The sequence below is a fragment of the Diorhabda carinulata genome, chromosome X (assembly GCF_026250575.1).
Source record: "Diorhabda carinulata isolate Delta chromosome X, icDioCari1.1, whole genome shotgun sequence".
In the NCBI taxonomy this organism is placed as follows: domain Eukaryota; kingdom Metazoa; phylum Arthropoda; class Insecta; order Coleoptera; family Chrysomelidae; genus Diorhabda; species Diorhabda carinulata.
Window position 1 is genome coordinate 3,642,070 of NC_079472.1, and position 19,279 is coordinate 3,661,348.

Genomic DNA, 19,279 nt, shown 5'->3' on the forward strand with positions numbered 1-19,279 from the left:
TTAAATAATGGGAAGTTCACAAGAGGCCCGTTTTGTGTATGTGTCTGCCCAAGAACGTGTGGCAACCGTTCTACGATAGATTCCAAAACGGGCACAATAAAGTTAATTTATTTGTTTTATTTCTTCTCTAATACACTTCTTAGACACACCTAGTATAATAAACATGAATTTAAAACTAAAAGAGGACTGAGTTTTTAATAAAGCATGCAAGATTAAGCATAATCGATTTACTTAAAGGGAAAGGAAAATATAAAGAATAGTCAACAAGATCACCTGATTTTAGTCTACTAGATTGTAGAAAGAAGCTTCTTAATGTTTGGGATCACGAATTCTTCCTGTGAAAAGAATATGGTTTTGTTCATTCCCTGGATTTCTTCTTACAAGGATTATAACGAAGGGATGCTTCACAATGAATTTCTCAGTAGAAAGTTTGAAGTTTGAGGAATATTTAAGAGCCACTCTGACGACTGAAAATAATAGACATATTAACCTTGAAGATACATGGCACGTATTATTAGTACATATGAAAAGCAAAAGCATTGCAACAGTGTGAAGTTATTATGATATAAAGAAACTGCTTTGATTGCTTATGTATACGATTTTAAACGTTCCGAAAAAACGTGAGGTTAGAACGATTTTGATATGTTTGTCCAGGGTTTTATAGAATCAAACTCAGGCGACATTCCTGCAATCGCTGGCAAAAAAACTGACCAAGAAATTGTACATTTCTCAGTAAAAGTTTCTGGTATTAGCTTCAAAATATTGTAATGTTTCTTGCTCTCGCAGCCTTACAAGTTTACTACTCATTTACAGTGGTGCTAATTGGGGATAATTATAAAAGGTTATCATCTGACTCACCACTATCAGTTGATCACCAAAAGTCAACTAAAACACCAAACAACAAGAATTTTACTTGGACACAATGATTGATAAAGCTGCTGAAGCCTTCACCCTATTTCGACAAGGCTAAGTCAGCGAAAAGTGATCAGTGCACTGGTGTTTCCAGAGTTTACCGTCATTTCCAAGAGGCTAGTAACTTTAATCAAAGACGCGGTTCCAAATGAAGAAAGTACACACCCGTGTATTGTCACTGGTGTTCAAGTCCATTGAGACCTCTGAGAAACATGAGGAGTAGGTGGACAGTCAAAAAAAAGACTCAATACATCTAAACTTAAGTCAAAACAGCCAGCCGCTGGCCTCAAATTGACTCCAGCTCATCGAGCAGCCCGTTTATGATTTCCCAAAGACAACGTTAATTGAACTGACGAACAATGGGGCTCCGTGTGCCTGTATGGTGCCAATAGAAGACGACGAATCTACAGAAGACTTGGAGGAAGATTCGCGCATTATTGCATAAAGGAAAATTAGTTTTTTGGAGGGATGGATGATTAGGACGGGCATTTCAAGCTAGTTTATGATTTCCCAAAGACAGACGCACAGACTGAGCATCAATGACTCAGTAATTTACGACGGCATTATCGACTTTTCGGTACTCATTTTAATCTGCTTTTTCAAAAAATTTGGAACTTATTAACTCAATATCTACCCTGAAAAATTTTGTATATAAGGTGAACAAACAGACACGCAATTGGAATTTCCAACTTTTTATTTTCAATTATTTTGTTAGGTATAATATAATTAATGTTAATAATCATAAATATATTTAAAATTTTTCTCCCAATATACGAGGTTGACTACTAAACAACATAACATGTATCACATTCAAGTAAATCTTCATATAACCCAAATATTTATTGATTAATGCGTAGCTTCCTTTTTCGAAATCAGTTGTATTATGACAACAAAAAATGAAAAACAAAAATATTATCTGGAATTGAGAACCAAATTCCATCTAATCAGGACCTTCCTTATCCTCATACTTTATATATGTAAACGCGGGGATACACGGCTAAGAGTTATTCGAAAGAAACTGCGAAATATCAGCTTGAGGCAAGCAGTGAATGTCAATTGGTACATCAGGACCCAGCAGATCTACTGAGGGAGGAAAAATTCTTGGAGGAAACTGACTGAACACATTTCAAGAGTGGAGGATCCAACCCACTATCCAGCTGATAGTCTACACCAGAAAGGATTACGCCAGGCATACAAAACCGAAAAACCAGCTGGAGAAAGAAAGAAGAGGAACCACCTATTAGAAATCCTGTCAATCTGAGGATCAGAAGGATCTCTAGTGGGTTTAGCATTTAACTATGTTGGAATTTCTGGAACCGTTGGTGATATTCATACTGAGTACACTGTCGATAACCAAATTAAACGTCTTCAGAGACTGAAGGTAAATTAAAACCTAATGACTAAATTTCGCAGGAAACTTTGTACCTTTTGTCTTCGGTTCTAGCGTCGGATGGGGACGAAGGACTAATTCCTTAAAACCCACCGTGGTTATGAAGATTTTCCCGCTGGAATTATCTTCTCGCAGGAAACTTAATTCCAGCGGGAAAATCACCATTATTCCATGACTATTAAATTGTAGAGTGGGTTTTAAGGAATTGGTCCTTCGTCCCCATTCGACGCTAGAACCGAAGAAAAAAGGAGCAAAGTTCTTGGCACTATCCTGAAGCGAAGAAGAGGACAGCTGAACGCTAGATACGTGTAAACTCGTGTAGAGAATACAGTAGAGGGTGTATTTTGAATTGAATAAGAATAAAACGTTTGACAGCGCGTGTCACGTTATTTAGTGGCGCCACCTCGTATTTTAATAACAAATTGCTAATATCAATAATCGAGGTTTACTGGATTTGTTATTTTTCCTGCAAACAACACGTAACGAGTTTTTTCATCGGCAGTGGTTAGAAGTACCATAAATGGTCTGTCGACAACAAATTTTTCAGGATCGGAAGTTTCGATGAAAGCACAAAGGTAAACCATCGAAACAGCTGAAAGCATGTTATTAATATAAAAATTAATACAAAATATCGTTTTTTTAGTTGAAAATTTTAATAAAACGTATAATATTAGTTAATTTCATTCCCCAATTCGTGAATTATTCTTCCTTTGAAAAGAATATTGTTTTGGTTCGTTTCGGTGTTGCGATGTTGTAAAATTATAACAAAAGGATGATCGACAATTAATTCTTCAGGAAAACGCAAGCACATTCCAACCATAGTAATAATTGCTGGAATTTAAAAAAAAAGCGAGAAGTTTTATGGTGAAAAAATACCTAATTCAGAAGAAGCGAATTTTCTGCCCCAGATTTTCGAATATACGCGCGTTGCGTTTATATTTATACTATTTGTCAAAAGTTTTTGCCTACTTCATTAAATTTCAAAATAATACACTTTTAACAAATTTCTAGATCGAAACGGTGTCTTATTGACTAAAAATAATAGTGGCAGTATACGAATTGGTTTCGTTCTCGCAAAATTAAGTTGAAATTCGTACATTAATCGCAAGTCCGTGCCATTTTCGCCGAATTAAAAATACCTTCACCTACCGTGGACTACAACGCGAAAAATACGCATCCAGAAGAAGATTTTGGGATAGAAAACAGTCACAATCGCAGAGGATAAACGTATTGTATTAAGCAGTAAACGTGATTGACCACTCACGGACCAAAAATAGCAGATCAATGAATCTAGTGATCTTTGAGTATCTTCTACATTAAAAAGGAGATTGAGAGAAGGCCTTTCATGAAAGGGTGGACGTAAAGAAACATTTTTGGGACGTCACAATAAACTAAAAAGGAGCAAATAGGCAAAGTTTGAGTTATTTGGACCTAAGATAAAATTGTTTGTGCGCAGCTCAAAGGAAAAACGTATGTTGGATCCATGGGTAATTCCCGGCTGAGGTTCGGCGACTGGAAACTGGAAAATTAGACGAAAGAAAGCTATAAAAAATATAGTACGTTCTGATCGGCAGACAATTTAGATTCCCGTATGACAACGATCCCTTGAAGCTGTACAAAGTGTATTTGTAAAACATGGAAAGGAACAATGTACTGAAAGTAGTGATTTGGTCGTCACAGTGGCAGGAACTCTGACCGATTGAGTTGTTGTAGGAGAAATTGGACGGGGAAGTTAGTAAGAAGTGTCGGACATCTTTGGAATATCGTGCACCAAATAGACGATGATTATTTGTCTACATTGTTACAGAAAATGTCAAAATTGTACACCGAAATAATAAAAACAAAAAGGAGTTACATGGAAACCGCTTAATGCACACCTCCGTGACATTACAACTCCGTATGGGTCACGGTTAATATAGAAATATAATATCTCAAAAATATAAAGACATGCCTATGACTTTACAGGTCGTATTGTCGTTAGCAGACTCTCTACTAGATATGGGATATTGTGTAACGACCGACAATAATTACACGTCTCCACAACAAGCAGATTTCCTTGTATCCAAAAATCTATAGCATTCCAAAGAAAAAAGTCCAGGTAATGAAGTGGCATGACAAGAAAGAAATTTGTGGACAATTTACAATCCCGAAAATGTCCTAACTGCGAATAAAGATGAAGAAGGTAATCCCATAAAGAAACCTAAACTAGTTGTGGACTACAATAACACCATGGGAGGCGTCGATAGATTAGATCAACGCTTACATATTTGATTTTGCTACTTTCAATTCTTTTATTTTGTACAAAAAGTATGAAGGTGCGATGGATAATTTGAAATACAGAACAAAACTGATACAGGAAATGATAGAAAAATATCACTTGAAAGCGACAAAGACATATGGGACCATTACGACTAAGGGCCCTTTAACACCAAACGAATCCGAATCAATCAGAATCACTCCGAATCAAGTTGAATCTGATTGACCGAGATTCGGCTTCGAGCGCTCCGTTTAAATGTGAAGGGACTCTTTTCCCGCTTTCAGACCGGACGAATCTGGTTCAATCAGGTTTGATTCGAGGTCGCACTTGATTCAACCTGTCAGATTCCTCGTCCGGTCAGTCTTGAATCAACAACTATACCAGATGGACGTGGAGTTATTAATTTTAAAAGAAAATAGTGTAATTTATGACTCAGTAATTCAGCTGGTGTGAAAGAGTGGAGATGACGAATCATATTCAACTTGATTCGGAGTGATCCGGATTCGTTTGGTGTGAAAGGGGCCTAACGGAACATTTTCTTGACTTTATTCCTCCAACTGAAAAAAAAGGCTGTACCTTGTAGAAATTGTGCAGTACGTTGTTCAAAAAAAGATAGCACGGGTAAAAAAAATCAGAAAAGAAACAAGATATTGGTGCAGTTTGACGGGACTTTGTACCTAAATTGATTAAAAAAATGTGCATTAAGGGGAATGGAAAAATTTAAATACGTATTGTTTATATTTGTTGTGTATCGCGCAAACTATAGGGCGTGCAAAAACTTTTGACCGGTAATGTACATGCGGATTTCGTTGAGACTCAACTTATTCGCATTCAAATGGACGCGGCGATTTCGCGCTTTCTGAACCAGGTATTATTAAAGCAGAATTTGCAGGCAGAAATATTATCATATATTTATTGCAACATGTTGAAAATATATTTTATTAGTAATGATAACAAAAAGTAGATAATTTTCTTTTTAAAATGATAAATGTGATTAGTAACAATTTGAAGATTAAAAAAAAAGCATAAAAACAGTTATTTTGGGTTGGGGATATCAAGGATAACATCTACAGATTTTACGAGGTTTATTAAATCAAGTTTTGCTTTGATTTTTATGTTTTCGTAACTTAAAAAGTATACACTTGATATATAATTTGCGAAAATAATATTTTTCCAAGAGTCATTGTGCATATTATTTATTTTCAAAATAGAGAAGACGCAAATTTTATTTTATTTGTCGTAAAAGTTTAAAACGCCATACACCTGCAGTCGACGTACGTTTTACAGGATTGGAATTAGTTTTTACGTTGAATATCGCCGATTTGCCTTTCACTACATTATAAAATACGGTCCTGTTAATTCTTTTCGCGTTTTTATTGCTGTCATGTCTATCTTGGAAATAAATACCAAGTGTTTTTTGTATACTTATCAAGTTTAGAACAATAATTCGCTATTTTTTTTATAAAATCATATAAATATTGAAATTAAGATGTAGGATTTGTGATTTTTCCAAAAAATAATAGATCGCTGTCTTCTTTTTTTCCTTGAAGAATTACTAGGAATGGATGGTTTGCGGTAAATTCTTCTGGAGGTGGAGGCATACAACATAACATAATTCCCATAGCTATAATTAAAGGAATAGTACTAATTAACTAAAAGCGATTCTAGAAAACTACAAATTATTAGTATTAAAATAAATTAATTGTTAAACTTGCTACTATGAATCGGAAACCAGTTACAGCGATGAAAAAAGTAAGTAAGTATTGGCAACATCGGATTTAAGGAGGGTCTAGGGGGGTCTGAAGGCCCCGAGCAGGTAGAGGCTCCGCAAAAATACTATTTAGATCAATTATTTTATAAGAAATATTCGATTCTTCCCAAAATTTAATGAAATGTACGGTATATAAAACTAAATAGTTAGTGAAATAATTAATTTATTTTCGATTCGAACTGATTTCGTTCTTAATCCAACCCTGGTATTATGAATTTCCATAATCTATTAATGTAAGGCTGAAAAGTAATTGGTGCACTGAGATATTCTAATATACGCGAAATAGTTTGTTCGCGGTAGATATCCTGAACATGTTCCGTCACCAGATTCATACGCAATTTGCCAATTCCGGACGCGTTCCGAATACGTTTCAATGTATTCTCGGATAATGGTAGAGATTTTCAATCTGGGGCTTGTGTATTTATCTCTTTTGTGGCATTTACCACGAAATAACCCCTACGTAATTGTATTATATTAAGAATAAACCTCCTAGCTAGTTTAAAACTCAAATTAATAAATCGTTCGTGGAGGAATGTGTAGGTTCAGAACACATTCTGAACAAAACATGCGCATTTGACACGTTCTGAAGATATTCAGAATACATTCGGAATGTGTTCAAACTATATACACAAAAAAATAAATATTCATGTTGCTGCTGAAAAGACTGCAAGCAAGCAAATAGATGATGAAATTAATAAGTAATTGCTTGGAATATTTTGAGTTGTTACGCCAACAACTACAAACTGAAATGTTATACATACTAACACAAAATTTCAAGCTAGTAATGAGGTTCTTTGTGGAGAGGCTGCAGGTATTGACCTCGAAGAAGCAAGTGATTAGAAAAAAAAATTCCTGATTTGTTTCAATGGTGATTTCAACATCGGAGCTTCAGCCTTTAGATGAAGGCATCATTAGGGTGTGTAGAAGTAAATTACCACTGGATGTCCCACAACAACGATTTTAAAAAGTTTCGTACATGCAGGATTTGACAAAATTGAAGATGAATTGACAGAACCACATAGTCTGCACGAAATCTCCAATGACATTGAACAATCTTTAGATTTAGATTTATTTTCCCTCGATGAAGTTGTGAGAGCCGAGATGAACTTTGCAGTAAATGACAGTCAAAACAATGAGGATGATATTACTGACGACGAAAGCCTTCTTAGAAGGTCGTATATTTATAAAATGAACCTTGAATGTGAAGATGGTATATTCAGAAAGAATATGATACAAGCAAAAGTTTTTTGTGACTCTAAATTTTTTTATAAATATGAACAAGTAATTATTCAATAAAAAACCATTGAAGATAACAACTGCGTCGTCTCTTCCCACCTTTATCCCTCAAAGTTTTCAAGATAGAGGGCGTAGAGCGCGCGGTCAGAGAATTATCTGAGATCAACTGGTAGTCTCGATCAAAAACTCGTAATATTAAGGTTTTATAGATTTATTATTGTCAGAATTGATAAAAATTTCAAGGAACAAGTTCTAATTTTATCTTCTTCTTCTACTACACCTTCTTCTTCATCATCTTCTGCCGCAGAATTTCATTGTTTCTCTTCTTTATTTTCAAATTTTCAAATATTAATGAGAAACTTATATATAAGTGATACTTTTTTTTAAAAAAACAAAGATCCTTTATTTTTCAACCCTCAAGTTTAAATTCAGTGTACAAAATAATCGATTCGAATATTATTGTGTAGGATTTGTGATTTTCCCTGCAAAAGTGATACTGCTTCCCATAAATATTATAAACGGATGATTTGCAATAAATTCTTCTGGAGGCGGGGGCATACATAGTAACATCATCGATTCCACAGCTATAATTAAAATAAGAATACTCCTTAAGTAAAATGATAAGTCATTAAAGCGTTTCAAGCGTTAGTATAAACTAGAAGAAGTAAATAGGCCTATGGATTACCAATGCTTCATCATTTTATTACTCTCTGATTCATAAAAATAGACTATAGTCCATTCATTCCAGAAATAACTGTAAATCTAAACATTTAAATGAAGGAACTGAAGTTAGAAATATTATAAATCCAAGACAAAAAATTAATTTTCAGAAGAGGGCTAAATTACAGGACTTTTCTAAATTTTCAAGGACGAGTAAATACCCTGATCCTTCTTCAAGTCCATCTAATTCTCTTCCAAACAACATGCGATATCTTTCATATAACAATCGGCGTTTACGTGCTTGAATCTTGAAAATCTCTCCCTCGCAAATAAAACTTTGAGGTTAGGAAACAGGACAAAGTCGCTGGGGACAAGATCTGGTAAATACGGTGGGTGGTAAACCAATTAATGGCTTGGTCAAACCGATGAAAAAGCATTTTCTTTTTCTTCAAACGCGACTCATTTATATGATTTTCAAACAAAAACTAAGGATGATATTTTAGAGAGAATCTCTTAACGCTTGCGCCAATTTATTTCCCAACTAACGCCGTCACCTTCACGCTTAAACTCTTTAATACGCCGCCTTTCAGTGTGAACACGTGTGTGAAAATGGAAATAATTTCGCGCCATCTAGCTTTCAGATACGACAACTAGGCGTCGGCCATATTGTTTATGCGTTTTTCGTAAATAGAAGTGTGAAGGATAGTACCTAGGACTAATCACCCACATCTACACGGATCATAATTCCTTATTCTCGATGGAAACTTAAATATAATAAAGAAAGTTTTGGGTTCCTCGCACAGGAAATAAGGATACTGAACAAGCACTATCACGCGTTCCCCCGGTAGCACTTTCACACGAAGAGTAAATACAAGTTAGAGGTGAGAAAATTGTGAGCTTCTAAACTCTTCTGATTCTTCATAGCTTCTTTGGTCGTAGAGTTGGTGCAAAAATTAGGTACTCCAGTCTGTCTAATTCGGTCACGCGTGGCCACTGATCCTTATCTTCTTAACGCAGCTCAAACGGTCACAACCACACTCCTAAACGTTCTTCTGATATCGCTCACGGTCACGAGTCAATTTCTTACTAAATCCCTTTAAAAAAGTCATACTTAATCAAACAATAATCACTAGCAACGCTTCGGTATGTCCTCGAAAGTTGGAATTTCTGGAACCGTTGGTGATATTCTTAAAAACTGTTTTCAATTTTGATATTTCGGCTATTGTATTCCGATGAATTTGATGTATTGTTAAATTTTTCTTGCTAGTTCCAACTACAGCCAAAAAATTTTTTTGCTTTGTCAAAACTCCAAAGGCTCTTCTATAGGTAAATTGCCAGATGTTAAGGCTATCGAACTATCAACTTGGTGCTCAGCAGCATGTTTTTGGTTCACTATACAGTCATGAACTTTGGTATAACCGTGATCTTCATAAAACAGATTAGAGGTAGAAATAGATATTAATTTTGTTAAATCACTTTCCGGAAAATGATTTTCACACAAACGATAATTTGATGCTAAACATTGACTTTTACAAAATTCTTCCTATTTAGAACACACATCAGGAAAACGTTTGGGAAATTGAAAAGAATGTTTATACATCTTAAAAAATGACATTGACAGTTATATCACACTTTTATTACACTTACTCCACGATTCGTAAGTGACAGAACTAAATATTTATATATCTTGACAAATGACATTGACAGTAATGACACATTTTTATTACACTAACTCCACGATTTTTAAGTGACAGAACTAAATTTGTGTTGCCGAAATTTTATCTTCGCAGTGTCACCTGCCTTTCAGTTTTTAAAAAATATCTGAAACGGGAAATAATTGCTAATTTTTTTATAAAACATTTATTTTTATATATTTATGTTTAAATGAAGCATACAAAACGGTAGATTAGAATATTCATAATATTATTGTGTAGGATTTGTGATTTTTCCTGCAAAAGTGATACTGCTTCCCATAAATATTATAAACGGATGGTTTGCAATAAATTCTTCTGGAGGTGGAGGCGCACAACGTAACGAGCATTCCATAGCTATAATTAAATAGCAGTAAGTTAGTAAGAACCATTAAAAAGTTTCAATTATCAGTTTAAATCAGATGAAAAAAACAACAAAAATAATTTCGAATAAATTCCTTTCTACTTCTAACATCGTCAATGTAATCAACTCAACCTATTTTTTAATATGGATCAAAGATAGGGGTAGTTTCTTCCCTCTGATAGTGTTACTATCACTTCAATTTATGTGGAGAAAAAATATCAAGAGATTTCAGTACACAAAAAATTCTACATCAGACTCTAAAAAATTTTGTACTTGTCAATACGAGGGCGGTTCAAATATGATCAAGACAAACGCTGTAGATGACGCGTTTGTATATTTTGGGAATCGTAGCTTAATTATGTGTTAGTTGGGTCCTTTTCTAACAGTGTAGCATAGTTTTCGATGCGAAATTACGTTTCACGCGCATGCTTCGACCATTAGTGAATGTCAATAACCGACCACCGTTGCAAAAAGTATAGTCATTCGTTTTTTGGTGCGTGAATGTATTACAAACACGACGTTTACGAAATCAATTTGGTAGTAAGTGTATCGGTAGGTCTGCTGTATTCAACGGAACCAAATTGTTCAAAGATGGCCGCGAAATCGTCAAGAATGAGCCGCATAATCGTCTACCGCGAACCAGCATCGCTCCAGACAAAATTCGCTGCGTAGAGCAACTGATTATGGTGGATCCTAGAAGGAATGTTTTCGGTCGGTTGAACTCAGCATTACTATAAGGCCGCGATGGATTCCCAAGCAACTGTTGAACTTCGAGCAAAAATGCATGCGGTTGGAAGTTTAAAGCCGCTTATTGAAGAAATAAGAGGCGGAGCGGGGCGGTTTTTTAATGTGAGGAAGAAGCCGGAAGGGGCGTCAGTCAAAGCAAAGACAACCGGTGTACTGTTTTCTGCGACCCCGCAGAGAAAAAATTCCTATATCAGGCCCCACTCTAGCAAACTATATTTCTATTAAGCTTTTCCTTATTCCACTAAATTCTATCCAACGAATCTCTCTATCTCAATATTCCGGGACCTACGGATACTGCTCTAACTTCTTTGAAACACACGTGAAACCCATTTATCGCTTTGAACGGAGGATCGTTCCAGCGCCACGTGCGATTCTTATCCAGAATAACGGACACCCTCGTATCGTAAGTCTTACGCGGGATTCAATATCAGAATTGTGGTGGGAGATACTAGAAAACATCCTCCTAAAGACCGGACTTATCACCCAGTGACTACCTCATGTTTGGAGCACTTGGATCAAAAATTCCATACCGACGACGAGGTATACGACTTTGAGCGCACATGGCTGTCGGAATTACCCGATAACGGCATAACAAAGTTTCCGAGGAAGTAGCAAAAATATGTATTTAGTAAGGGACATGTGTTTGTATTAATCATATTTGAGCCGCCCTCGTATTTATTCTACTGTGAAAATTCATCAATTAGATAACTTTCCTGATACAAATATATAATAGCTACTTCTAAAAAATATGTAGATATTAGATTATATTTTACTGCAAAACAAACCAATTTTAAAGAAACATAAATACAGGATGTCCCGGATACGAACCGGCACAGAGCAGATGCGGTTATTACCTGTATACAAAGTTGGATCTCTGAGTAGTTTAGGGTCTCAAAACAAGGTCCTTGATTTCGGAAAAATGGATTTAGAGTTTCTCTAAATACTTTTCATGATTTATTTGATATTTCTATTATGATTGAGATTGAAACGTTGGTTTATACATTTTAAATCGCCAATATCCAAAAAAGCGGATTGGACGACGAAATGGCTCGATCGGATTCTACTTTTCATTACTTATTGTTGCACAGATTTTATTTTTCGATATTTTGGGCCCTATTTTGATGCCCCTAGAGATTCAACTTGGTATAGAGGTAAATTGGTCCCAATTAGCATATTTTGGGCTCCCCTATACGCCTTTGCTCTGTGTCGCCTCTTATGCGACACCCTGTATAAATATATATACAATTTTTTCACAAATTATTAGATGAGCACATACCCCAATAAATGTACAGTTCACCTTATTATTGTTACGATTTTATATTGTTTCGATTACGAATCTGTCTTCGATATTAGGGAGACGCTGATACACCTTACCACACTTCAGTCTTCACTTGCACACGCCTATAAGCTCACCTATACTTGTTGCCTACGTTTCCTATTTCCATGATGTGACTTTCATAGTTTGTCATTATAAAATATTGTTACGAAATCGTTCACGACACGAACCATGGAGCCGGTCCTTTCGGTTATAATAGAATTCTAAAATTTTACAAAAGCGGCGGCGCCTTTGATATGTTCTTTTTTATAAACATAAATATCGAAATAATCAAAAACATCGACAGTGTACTTTATATTTTATTAATTTCTTTAAGGTGTATATATACGGCCATTAAATAAAATTTGTACTTTTTTGCCTCTCCGTTCAAATTTTAATAAAACTACAAACGGGTGATTTGCTGTAAATGTCACCGATCCCATGTTTATAGACATGCATCGAGCTTTCATTATCACCGCTAAAACAAAGCAGTATTTCAGTTTTAGTTCATAATTTTGCCACAAACACTATACCGAGTGATTTTGTTGGACGGAGACAAACGTAAAAAGAAACAAAACAAAAGCACATGCTGATTTAAAAGGGCGTTATTGTGACAAAAATAATAGCAGCGAACAGTGTTGAAATCGAAATTTTTGGTTTTTAAGAGATTCAAACCATTCAAAAATCATGATCGGTCCGTCGCAAATCAAAATCAATGCTTACGATTTTATTTAAAAGTTAGAGGCATATCGGAAGATCGAAAAAAATCTGATCAGAATCGAAAAATCCTTCATGGGTTTCCCGAGAAAACTATTTTTAAATTTAAACCGAGTGGACCGATGTTGGTTTAGCGTCGGTGGGAATAAAAGTGATTGGCACTGCGACGTTACGTGATGTTCTCATTGGATGTGTTGTTTTGTGGTTTTCGTAGGTTCCAAAAGAAGCAATCTAACACTATATCAAAGTTATTCCTACTCGATATCCTCCTAAACTGTTCTTGGGATCAGCAGATTCTCTTCCTTTCTGCTGGCCGTGATCTGGTTCCTTTGGTCCAACTCTCGGTAGATCTGTCAAATCTTAGTAGTACAAGGTGTCCAAAAATAGTATCGGGTATTTGTTTTCGCGCCACATTCGAAACAGAGCGACGAAAGGGAGCGGGGAGGGATTCGTGGCGTCCGCCATTTTGTGGAGTTTTAGTCACGATGGAACAGTACTCGGGGACGTACGTACGAGCGTATTATCGTAACGGTGATTCAAAAGTGATTACTCAACGTCTGTATCGTGCGGAATATCGTACACGCCACGCCACGCCAAGTGACGATAGCATTAGGAAATGGATCATGATGTTCGAGAATACAGGTCAAAACTCTGGTCGCCCTCGTTCAGTTCGCGATGAAGAAACAATTGAAGAAGTTGCGGCGTCGGTTCGTCGAAATCCATCTTTATTCATCCGAAAGCGAAACCAAGCGTTAAACATCAAAAAATCGTTCTTACATTTGATTTTAAAGGAAGATTTGCACTTACAAACTTATAAAATGCAATTAGTTCAAGAATTGAAGGATACGGACTATGCTAATCGACCGAATTTTGCGAACGAAATGATGCAACGATTCAACTTTGAAAACATACTGTTCAGCGACGAAGCAAATTTTCACTTGAATGGTCATGTTAATAAGCAGAATTGTCGGTACTGTGCAGTCGAGAATCCGAGACGAAAGAATGAACGACCCCTGCACAGCCCAAAGGTCGTTGTTTGGGCCGTTATGTCTGCCAAAGGAATTATTGGTCCTTATTTTCATGAAGATCAACGAGGCCGAGCAATCAATGTGAATAGTGACCGTTACTGCGATATGTTGCGAAATTTTTTGGTCCCAGAGTTGCAGGAGTTTGCAGGTTTCAACTCAAGAACGTGGTTCCAGCAAGATGGAATACCTCGATAGAAGTTGTGAACGAATTATTCCCTAATAAAGTCATTTCGCGAAGGGGTAACATCAACTGGCCTCCCAGAAGCCCCGACCTTAGCCCGCTTGATTATTTTGTATGGGAATACCTTAAAAGTAAGGTTTAGCAAAATAATCCAACGAACCTAACCCAATTGAAGGAAAACATCAGGTCAGAAATGGCAGCAATATCAAGAGCTTTGTGTCGACGTGTTGTCGCCAATCTTCGTTCCCGATTAGAAGAGTACCAGCAACGTAACGGTCATCATCTTTTCCAAATAATTTTCCAATTCATATGGTATCAAAAAACAATAAAAGTTTTTATTGCTTATAAATATTTTTTGTTTACTTGAACTTACAAATACCCGATACCCTATCTGGACACCTTGTGATAAAGATGGATGGACATTTGTGTTCAGTTCCAGTTGTTGTTGTTCCAGCTTCTAGAAGATTATCCTTATATCAATTTCAGCGCCAGAGAGGATCGTTTCAGGGTTGTCCTTGATATAGAAATATTGTCTTCTGCAGGACTAGGTTTGAGATGGTTTTTTGGGCTTGTGTAGGTGCTTGCTGTCTGTTGCCGAATGAAAGTAAGAATTTAATCAAACAAAGTGTTGTTACGTGCGACAGAATAGACAAAAGGGCGAGTTCAATTCACTTGGAACGCGCGTATACATTGGCTAATATCCGTCCCCTTCGATTCGATCTTCGATCATTTTTATTATAGTAGAGCTCGAACAACCACTCAGTCAATTTGTGTTGAAACCTTTGACTAAAGAAGGATTCACACCAATACAAATCAAAAACAGAATGGAAACTGTTTACGGTGATTTGTGCCCATCATTTCCAACAAATTAAATTGTTTTCGCTGGGGACGAGAATAATTAGAAGATGACCCACGTGCGGGAGGTCTCGTGACGGTGACTACTCCAGAAAACGTTAAATGAGTGGAAGAAATTGTTCTAAGAGAGACGCTGAATACTATCAACCTCATCTGTTGGTTCTCAACATAAACCATGTCCTCTCGCCGTTACCAACCTATTTCGTAGTGGTTCCTTAATATTATTAAGGAGTCACAGGGAGAAATGGAAATAGAGTACGTTGGATGGTTCAATTTTTCTCATCCTTAATGCCGAAATAAAAATAGTTTCGCTATGGATGAGAATCATTAGAAGATGACCCACGTGCGGGAGATCTCGTGACGGTGTCTACTCTACACACTAAGGTAGGCACCAAAAAAGTAACGGCTACAATATTTTGGGATTAGGTCACAAAATGACAATGACAATGCGCCGCTCCGAACTTATTCGCTTTCCAGAAGTTATTGTACACGATTGCGGCTTCACGCCCATCATATAGCCCTGATCTGGCTTCGTCCGAGTATTTTTTATTCGAAAAACTGAAGGCCCAGTTGAGAGGTAAAAAATTTAATAGCCACGATGGAATTTTGACCCTACAGATGCATCAAACTTTCTGTGCGGAAAGAAATGAACTTTCTTTCTATGCCAGGTTGAGAAACCATGGACCGTACTACTTATATGAAAATTTTGTTTTTGTACCTAACCAAAAAAAGATGTACTATTTTTGGAAAGGCGATCTGGAAAATACGGAATCAATCAACTCCTTTCCCATTTCAAGGATTTAGTCGATGTGATTCAATTGAAAATCAGCTAAAAATAAGTGTGACATGGCTTTGTGTATTTTGAATTTTTTTGTAGAAGAAATAATGACGTGTTGAAATTGACACTTTTTTGATTCTAAAATCGATTTTCTGCTAATATTTTTGTGAAGGAAAAATGCTCCACGGCTTGGTTTTTAAGCATACAGTGATTCAAAACAAACAAACCACATTTGAAGATCGATTACTTCGATTTTATTTTCAACTTTTGCTCACGGTAATTTTTTAAAAATAAATGTCTATGGGTAAAACTGGAAAAAATGGTTTGGAATATAGTAATTTTTACGTTCATGATTAAAACAAGCTGTTAAAACAAAAATTAATAAATTAATCGTTACAAGTGACGTAAACAGCAAGACAACAATTTATTTTTTTCAGTGTACCTACTATGGTTCTAATGTTTATTTTAAAGGGTTGAATATACGACTGTGGAATAAAATATTCAGCTTTTTTTCCATTTTCATTTTAAACATTAATATGAATGGATGATCTGCTTGGAATTCTTCGTCTTGAGATTTCCAAGCTGCATATTTTCGACGAATTAGAAAACCTATAAAACCAAATTAATTTTATTGGTTTAGAGAACGATTTTAAAATAATACTAGAAAAGATCCTGTGCGTAAAAATCATCTTTTTGCACCACTGATAAATATTTATCAAGAAGTCACATACTACAATCTATTTGTTAGGTTATTTTAATTATTACAATATAATTTCATAGATATATCTAGGCTGATACAAGTTTTCGGGTTTTTATTGGTCTTCTTTAGAAGAATTTTCTATAGACAGTAGACAAAAAGTTACCACTGTCCGATATAATGAGGATTACTCAGAACTGAGGCGGTTACCCCAGAAAATATCAAAAATGTCCACAAATTGGTTACATCTAATCGTAAATTGAAATTGCGTGAGATAGCTAAAGCCGAAAAGATATAAGAAGGCAGTGTTTTTACAATTATGCACGAACATTTGACGACGTGAAAGTTTTTTTCAAAATGGGTGCCGCGTTTACTCACAGTCAAACAAAAACAAAAACTTGATGATTCCGAGCAAAGTTTAAACGTTATAAATCAGATTTATAGATCAGATATGAGACAGTGGATCCATCACTTCAGTCTGGAATCGAAACGATCATCATCTGAGTGGATTACAACCGGTGAACCACGTTCGAAGCGTCAAAGCCTTTTCTAAAGTTTGTTTATTGACTTTTGAATTTACTCGTTGCAATCACTACATGAAAGATTTACGGAAAGAGATAAATTCAAAGACTATTAAGTTCCCTCCCTTCACAATGAGAAATTCAAGAAATTGCAATAACCTGATTGAACTGGTTTAGGCACAGATAAAGGGGTTTCTAACAAGAACGATACCTTTGGATTACGAATGCTTCATTTCATATTTTAAAATACCAAACGTTGTTAAAGCGATGTTACTGTAATTCGAGAAGTATCAAAATGGATCGTATCGAACAATGCGCGGTGATAAAATACTTGCGTTCAAATAAATTGATCCTAACCCAATTTCTAGAAGATTTAAAACATATAAAAGAGGATTTAACATTCTCCGTTACTTCAAAATTATTGGTTTAAAGACAATTTGTATATAATAAAACGATCAAATTTGCTTTAAATCATTGTTATAATCAAGATTAGTTAATGCGCCCTTCGAATAAAACTATATCATGGGCCTAAATACACGCCCTTTGAATAAAAGTGTTTTATCGGCGTCTTCTTCATTTTTAGCAAGTATCGTTATAAACGTGCGATCTGCTATAAACGACTTTGTGGGTGCGCCTTTTTTTTTAAGTATCATCTTCTTCCCTAAAATTTAAAAAAGAAACAATGCGACCAATTTTATTTATATGATTTGTTAAGGCTGTTCTTATACTTACTTCAATCGGAAAGTATAAAAATTTTATAATTTTATGATTTGACTCTCGGATGACGAAAAGAAAAATTGATGATGACACACAAAACACTTCCCTATTTTCGGTGTCTTCGCATTTCGCTAAAAGACGCGGGCGACTCTATTTAGGGCTGTAAGACTGACCCCCTTTTGGATCGCGGAGCGCCTCTACAAGATGTCGCTAGCAAACTCCTTTGAAGTTCGAAAACTTTCCATTTTATAGGACATTCTTCTGTTGATCGAGATCACCCGTACAATTTGTTATCTTTTTGAAGGATACACCCGAGTGACTCGCCATTTAGTCTACAATGGAGCGTTGGACGTGTGAGCAACGCGGTTACGCAATTAAGACTTTTAGACGGCATTTTAACGTACCGCGTAAACAACCATGCGTTTAAAATGTTAAAAAGAGGTGGCAGTGCCAGAACGACGATTCGAACCACTTGAAATATCGCGCGTGTTCGACAAGCAGTCCACGTCGATCAACCGTCCGTCACGCCACACGCCTTCGAATAATTGACAGATCGGTGAGAAGGATACTCCATCAAGATCTTCGATATCACCCGAAGAAAATACATATTGTTCAATCACTTCACCCGGGTGGTTATCAAAAGCGTCACAGAGGTTATGCTTACCAGGTTGCCAAGAAAATGATGCCCAAATTAACAACTTGTGGATGAGTGATTTAGGCACACTTTCACCTCTCCGGTTTTGTAAACAAATTTTCAGTTACCGAGCGGAGGAAAAGTGACAATATGGTGTGTGCAATGTCGGCAAATGGAAACATCGGACCGTATTTTTTCGAGAATGAAGAATGCTTCTTCTTCCTCTTTCAATAGAGCCAGATCCTGTTCAATCCTGTACGTTTGACCCTCTTCTTGGATCTTCCTGAGAAGCTGAACTCCAGCTCCCGTACCACACTTCTTTGATGGTCTGCGTGTGTTCGGTCTCTTGAGTTTTAGCCCATCTGTCTTCTGGCATTCTTTCTACGTGAATCTTTTTGACCCATCTTACCACATCATGTGGTCGAAACGAGGATATCGCTTGGTCCCTTGGGTCTCCCGACCTTACTGTCTGCGACTTCTTTTTATGGGTTTATGTAAAAACTAAAGTGTTTGGAACTGATCCACTCCGGACAATCCCGGCCCTCAAACCACGAATTCGTGACAAGAATGCTGCGAAGAGTTATGCAGAACTTTTGGGTTCGACTCCATGAATGCATAGGTGTCAAGTGAGGACATTTGGCAGATGTAGTTTTCAAAAAAAATGATTTAAAAAAAATAGTTTTTTCAACAATAAAATTATTTACGAGATCTTCTCGTTTCATTACCGAACCCGTAGTAAGTTTTAAGAACATTCTTAAAGTGATTAGTTGAAGCCAAAAAACCAAAACAAAACACAGTTAAAGTATCA

The 19,279-nt window shown here is 36.1% G+C and overlaps 1 protein-coding gene across 15 annotated transcripts in view; it reads right to left on the bottom strand.

The window, feature by feature from the left end:
- LOC130901172 (antichymotrypsin-2-like) overlaps positions 1-19,279 on the bottom strand; it is a 52,620-nt gene that overhangs the window by 2,993 nt on the left and 30,348 nt on the right. For 2 of the 15 annotated variants that reach the window (XM_057812318.1, XM_057812334.1), the window contains exon 4: positions 98-467. In XM_057812318.1, coding sequence (XP_057668301.1) covers positions 310-467 — 158 coding nt within the window. In that variant the 3' untranslated portion in view covers positions 98-309. Of the gene's footprint in view, positions 1-97; positions 468-1,588; positions 6,184-10,075; positions 10,275-12,117; positions 12,822-16,344; positions 17,782-19,279 lie in introns of those variants that run through there. The other 13 variants (XM_057812317.1, XM_057812333.1, XM_057812331.1 and 10 more) reach the window with 11 other exon arrangements.